Consider the following 6,941-nt stretch of genomic DNA (forward strand, 5'->3'; position numbering starts at 1 on the left):
GAATTTGCTACTGTTAACTACTTTACCAAGCGGGGCTGGGCCTGGGATGGAAAGAGCGTTGTCAATGACAAGGTAGAGCCTCACACACCTAGAGAGACCTTTATAGGATCAGTCATATAGGGTGACTGTGTATGGAGTTATTTCTACTAACAGAGACCCTTCTTCATCAGTTGGTAATGCAAGACTATAGAGGGAAGAAGTAAATCGACGACCTGTATAAAAATAGGCAAACTTAGTTTTACAGCCCAGTGGTAATACACGGAGTGATCAGAACAAGTAAAGCAGACCATGTAGTCAAATGCTGTGGATTCCTTGCACTTCCTTTACAGTTCTGTTGTGGCTGCTGTTAAGTTGATGCTCTCTAATGAACTGATACAGCTACCTTAAAAATTAGACTCTTGGTTATAGTAACATGGCACATTTACAGTAATGTTGATAAATAGACTAGAAAAGTACAATTATGCAGTATTTCTGCCCATTCTCAAAACCTTGCATGCACCCCAAAATAATTGGGCTTGGTAAAGCACTAATATTTATTTCAAAAGTTTTCTAACCTGGAGCCATTTTCTCTGCAGAAAAAGGAAGCGTCCATTATGAAGAAGAACAACGCCTATGCTGTAGCTGTGGCTAACTATGCTCCAAACATCACAAAAGACTCCACGCTGCCCACAATCTCCAAATGTGCTCTGAGCGATCCCACGGCGAAGACCACGGGAGAAACGAAGCCCGAGCAGAACAAGAAAACTTTTAATAGCGTCAGTAAGATCGACCGCATCTCCCGCATCATGTTCCCTGTGCTCTTTGGGAGCTTTAACCTGGTCTACTGGGCCACCTACCTGAACAGAGAACCAGTCATTAAAGACCTGGATCCTTCCAAATGAACTGTAAAGACTCCGGACACACAGCCCATTCAGGACTTCTACATCTGTTGGTATTAATTTTTGTCAGTGAGAAGCTGTTGATGTGTATCGAGAATTCCCTTCTCTGTTGCTGACTACAGTTTTGGATTGATGTAGGTAAACATCGTAACTGGGTTAGAATACACTTAAGAGCTTATATTACAGAAGTAAGCCAGACATCTTTACCAGGTTAACAGGATACTTTAAGTTCCAGCAGCCCTTACTGAGAGAAAAGGAAACCTCAGTGCTAGTCACAAATTTTTGGAAACATATTCCATTCTCACTGCATTCAAAAGAAAAAAGAGAAAAGACATTTCCTCCTAATCATGGCTTCCAAATTTTATAATTATGACAGGATGTGGTTATATAAGAAAACAAAACTACAAAAGGATCAGTGTTTAAAGCTGCACTAATCATTATTTTTATATTGACAATTAAGGATGAGCAAGTACATCATTATCTCTGTTCTGTTCTACCAACTACATTTGTACACCTATATGGAATGTGTGGCGCTTAAACTGAATATAGGTGGTGCTTAAACTGGAAGTAAGCCTGAAATTGATATGGGTTGATCAGAAGTTGCTATATTTATTAGAAAAATATTTTCTAAGCGATAATAAGAGAACTATTTACAGTATGGATATTGACACATTTTACCCCGATGATGCTCGTAAAAAGTACATTATCTGTACTGGATACTCGTACTTACTCAACCCTATAATGGATCAAATGACTATGTGTAATGTAAAAGGTGTCACTCGTAGTGATTTATCACAGCTGTAGCAAGCTTCTTAGTCATGACAGAGTCAGTGTGAGCCAGTGGACATGACGTATTGCGAGTTGATCTGCTCTCATTGGCTGCGCAGTTTTGACTCAACCGTAGCAGGAAACAAAGGCGGCTCGCCTGGTTACACACAATCTCGTATTCAAGCTAAACAGTACACTAAAATTTGACAGTTTGATCTGAGTTTCGTGCATTGCACTGGACAGACTCACTGAGAGTGACCTGTCAATCACAAGGTAGCCCAGCCCTAAAGCATACGCCGCTTTATGATGGAGAAAAGCAAAACATTATGTTCCAAGATGGTTCCAAGTCTATTTGCTGTTTCCCAATTTGTAAGGTGCATACACCAAAACCAGTGGTCAGTGGCCCTCTCCCTCAGATATGATACTAGAGGTATCCCTTTTGTGTTATTTCTCTAGTATTTAGAGCCAGAAAGTCCACTTATGGAGATGGTAGGTTGGATGGATGGCTCAAACTAACACAAAACTTTAACCCAGGAGACAGCTGTTGGTGAAAAGTGAACTATTCCTGAAGTACTTAAATTATGTCAGGTACGTTACGCAAGTTATGTTTTAAATATGTACTTAAAGGTCCAGTGTTCAGGCTTTAGTGGCATCTAGTGGTGTGCTTGCAGATGGCAACTCTATCGCTTGACCCTCCCCTTCCAACCACAAACAGTATAAACTACGATGGCAGCAAAACATGCGATAATCGCCATCTACAGTAAGTGGTTGGTATGTCTGTTCTGGGCTACTGTAGAAACATGGTTCAACATGGTGGACTCCATGGAAGGCTACCCATGGTGTCTGTAGATATAAAAGGCTCATTGTTGTTAAAGGAAACAATAACATAATGCAACATTTAACTGTGATGTTCACACTTTCCTTTATCTTGAGCACTTTTAGGACTTCCTTGACAACTGCTCCACCCTGTAAATCTTTGCTACGGTGCTGGAACCCTCAAAAAGTGATATATTGCATGGATCTTAGTTTGCTGGAATCGTTACTATCAGTTAGGACTCCCTTGACTTCAAAGTAAATGAAGTGTCAAGCTTGGTTATGAAGTTAACATCGTGCTTCATAATAAAAAAAAGTGTAATTTTCTTTAACACAGTCCATAATCAACAGCAATAACAGTAATTATTTGAGAATCCTTTTCTCATAAATCTGTGACAATTTTCTCATAATTATAAGATGTAACACTGATGGAAGTCATAATAACAAGAAAAGGTCTCAAATTGTATTTTACCATGCCAAAACGCTTATGAATCTTTGTTTCTCTGCTAATATTTTATTGCACTTAAATTAGTTTTAGGCTCTCTTGACAGTTTCATCATTAATTAACTTCTATATTCAAGAGGCAGTAGGTAATTGAGAAGCAGTGAGTCAGCACCACTCAGTCTGACAATACAGCACTGTTGGGTGTCATCATCAGAACACTAAACATCAACCAAACCCTCCCCACTGTTATCTGATTGCTCCTCAGTCAATTCACAGCAAACAATTATCTCTGGGCAAAAACAATGAGTTTGCAGGACGTAGTCTGGTCTAGTCTGTGGGGCTAGGAGGTTGTCACATTAACATCTATACTGTACCACATCAGAATATTTGCTGAGAACTTGCTCCTCCAGGGCTACACAGTGCTTTGTGGCCCACTCTGTAGCTTTTGTACAGCTTTTTAGACTTTTTTCCACTCTGCTTCCTTCACCAAACGAACTGTGTCACACTGTGGAAGATTCATTCTGACTGGATACAAATGGCTGAGAATATGTGTATGAAAAAAAAAATGTCTTCAAGTGTCTGTGTTTATTTAAATTAATTTGTGTTTTATTGTAATCTTTTTATATACAATGTAGCAGGAACAAAGGACCTATACATATTTAAAAGTCTCAACTACCCCTTAGAAGAGGACACTGTGTCGATAATACTGCATTCATTGAATTTTGTGTAGTCTGTGAAATATTTTAAAATTGTTTTTTCTGCCAAAAATATTTGTTATATACATTTCTTATATAAATATATGTATATAAACCCTGTGCTTTGTTTAACACACTTTTCCACTTAGATATCTTTTAGATAAGAAATTGTTCTAGAGATCAATATTTTTTTCCTTCTTGCACACTTTGACCCTGTTTAATTGTTCGAGCGAAGAAGCTCTTCCTGATTCATATGACCACTAATACAAACTTGTGATATTCACTGAACACAAATCTCAGTGTTTTTCTGTTTTTAGCTGGGCAAAATTTAAAATAAAACAAGGAGAAAAAATTCTCTAAAAGGTTACATATATGAGACTTTATACACTATCATCTATATTAAGATACAGTGGAGTCATAGTGTCACACTGTCTGTGCTGCTATTGCATCCTCTCTGTGGTTTGTTGAAATAGCCGGTCCAGCCACTCATGCATCTTAATGTGAGTACTACATCAATGATGTATTGAACCCCGGCATTTAGAAATCTACTGCAACACAGAAGCAACCTTCAGAGAGTTAATAAAAAATGTTTCAAGATAGTTATCCGAGGTGTACTAAGCTACCTAAAGACATGTCCCTACTTTCATGCACACTTGGCAATGGCTGTTATGTGCACACCACAGATTTTATATCTACATTACCCACATTACACATACAGTGGAATATGTGTTTTTTATTCTGTTTGGTGTTTCATTCTATTTGCAAAAGTTTTGTTATTGACACTTTTTTGCATGTCAGTGGCAAAAAGAAGAACTTTTAGTAGTTGTACTTTGTTGGTGTATTTGTCCCCAAGGATTGGCTAACATTACATGGCAGCCACATTGTCCTGTTTTGTGGCTATTTTCTAATTTAACTCGGATTAAGGGTTTAGTTTGACCGAAGCGTTTCTGTCCAGTTTGAAGTGTGTATTACAATTATCTGCGAGGTAAAATTACTGGTTTTGACAATATAGTCTCGCCCATTGTTTTGATGCTGGTGCTCGAGTGCAACATCCAGTGGCAAGTAAATTTCATACATATAACCTTTAAATCTGTAAGTTAGAGACCAGAATTGTCAACAGAAAGAGAAATTAAAACATACCTATGAATATTATATTCCATTTCTGCCAATACATATTCCTAAATGCTACACACTGGACCCTTAACAGGATCATTTTAATCTAAAAACAGCCAGGATTAGTGAATCTGCATTAGAAGAACAATGCCCCTGTAATTAATCAACTGATTTCCGACAGTTTAGAAAAACTGCTGGGATTCATGGGGCCATATACAAATTTCATGGCTTTTAGTTGTTATTCTACTTGCTCTGGACCAAAGCAATGAACAAACTAACATCACTATCTTTACACTTTGTTGCTGCTGGGGCTAAATTCTTGCACTGTGCAGGTTACTCCATACAAAGGTGCCCATATATCTTTAATACACACATACACAGTCAGCAGACCACAAGGCATCCAAATCCTTACAGTGCGTAGATCCACAGCATTGCTGAGAGTGGAGTCCTGCTGAATGGCGAGTGCTGCTGAAGAGGCTATAATCAGGTCCAGCACAGCATCCGCAGCACATCAGCACATTTACCCTCCTCTCTGCCCACCTACCTTTGATCTGCACCACCGTCACCTTATCCCTACTGCTGGCCAGCCTTTCACTGGGCCCATTTACTCTAAAACTCAATCCCCACAAGCTTTGCACACATCAGCTATGGATAAAAATAAAGACTGACTCAAAATATATGTGATCATATTCTCAATGAGCACCAGTTGGGATTTCAACGTTGATTTCTAGTTGAAAACTGGATGATATTCAGTCTGACTGTCCTCTTTTCAACCAAATACAAATCTGTTAAATCATTCTGATAATTTATTCAGTTCTAAGGTGCCAGAGAGACGATAAGGTTTTGGTATTTCTCAATAGTCATATTTCATTGGTAGGTCTACAGGAAGACATCAATTCAACTTAAACATACAATATGCAGTTTCTGCCACTGGGGTGTCTCACAACAAAATATCAAAAGACGAAGTCTGATGATGAGGTGAAGTAGCATGGGTTCACGGGAGTTGTGGTCTTCACCACCATTGCCGTCATTGTAGTCAGCTTCTCCCAGTTAGGATTCTTCCAGTGTTCATGGTTCAGGAAATCACACATGCACACAACACATACACACAAGTGAGTCTTCTGTCCTTCGGGGGAGTCTCGATCTCTGAGCTCGAGAGTTTAAGGGCCTGACCGTAGGTAGGGAAGCCCAGAGCTGTCCGACCCAATCTCATGACAGGACCTCCCCACACTCTATCCTATCACATCCGGCCCCCTCTTGACATCCAGGGCTGCTGCTGCTCGGGCCAGCAGGCCTGCAGCTGACGAACACATGTAGGGGAACTTACGCCTCAAGTGTGGACACAAGTCAAAGCAGAGAGTTAGTGAGGGTGTGGGCAGACTCATGGTTTAGTGGAGATTTTAATTGCTCATAGGCCATTTATGGATTAACTGAGATGGTTTAAAGGAACCAATTGAAAGACCGTCAAAACAAAAAATTCAAACAGGGAGTAAAAGGTGAGATAAGTGGGGTTTCCAGTAGTACTGTCTTCAGGTGCATGTATAGCCGATCGGTAGGGTCAGGCCTCCATGTGCCTTACCCACTCGGTAAAAGAAAATAGGGCTGGAAAGCTTTTATGAAGAGTATTAAACCGATCAGTATAACATTGCGAGAAGTGAGATAACACTGGGATTGACTGGTTGATCATGGCCCTGTCAGGTGGGTGGGATAGTAGGTCAGGCAGGCAAAGAAAACATTTGGTCCTCAAAAGGTGGATGTGTTGAGGAAGCAGGAAAAGAGGGCAGTGTGAGTATTTGAGAGACTGTTGGGACAAGGCCAGGATTGTGATGGAGGACGAGGCGTGGGGCGAGAGCAGTCTCGAAACCTGCAGCCGTGTGGGGTGTGCCTTGCCCTGCAGCCTGGTCAGTCACCCTGTCAAAAGTGGCTACAGAAGGAAATACTGGAGACACAGGTCTTGGGTGCCAAGGCTCATTGATGCCACAATGGGGAGTGAGGCTGGCCCCGTGTGGTCGATCAACAAGACACAGCACTACTCGAAAAGTTAATTGGCTGGTTCTGATAGAACGGTGCCAGAACACACAGTACATCACAGTTTGTTGGTCTGGGGGACTCGCAGAACATTATTGAACCACCAGCGGTGCCCTCGCAGAAGTCATTGTACGATGAGAAAATTTACATGAATTCTTATACGGCCTGAAGTCACAGCAAATCAGATTGGATGATTGCGGTA

At 40.5% G+C, this 6,941-nt stretch overlaps 2 protein-coding genes across 2 annotated transcripts in view; one reads left to right on the forward strand and one right to left on the reverse strand.

Annotated features, from left to right (window-relative positions):
* gabra2a (gamma-aminobutyric acid type A receptor subunit alpha2a) overlaps positions 1 to 1,133 on the forward strand; it is a 37,333-nt gene extending 36,200 nt beyond the window's left edge. The window contains 2 exon segments of the mRNA XM_035674587.1: positions 1 to 72; positions 576 to 1,133. The exon segment at positions 1 to 72 is cut by the window's left edge and continues 36 nt beyond it. Coding sequence (XP_035530480.1) covers positions 1 to 72; positions 576 to 881 — 378 coding nt within the window. The 3' untranslated portion in view covers positions 882 to 1,133.
* A 4,818-nt stretch (positions 1,134 to 5,951) lies between these two features.
* gabrg1 (gamma-aminobutyric acid type A receptor subunit gamma1) overlaps positions 5,952 to 6,941 on the reverse strand; it is an 11,482-nt gene continuing 10,492 nt past the window's right edge. The window contains exon 7 of the mRNA XM_035674091.1: positions 5,952 to 6,011. Coding sequence (XP_035529984.1) covers positions 5,952 to 6,011 — 60 coding nt within the window. The remainder of the gene's footprint in view (positions 6,012 to 6,941) is intronic.

Source organism: Morone saxatilis, unplaced genomic scaffold (genome assembly GCF_004916995.1).
Source record: "Morone saxatilis isolate NCDOM2014 unplaced genomic scaffold, NCSU_SB_2.0 Contig3, whole genome shotgun sequence".
Classification (NCBI taxonomy): Eukaryota; Metazoa; Chordata; class Actinopteri; family Moronidae; genus Morone; species Morone saxatilis.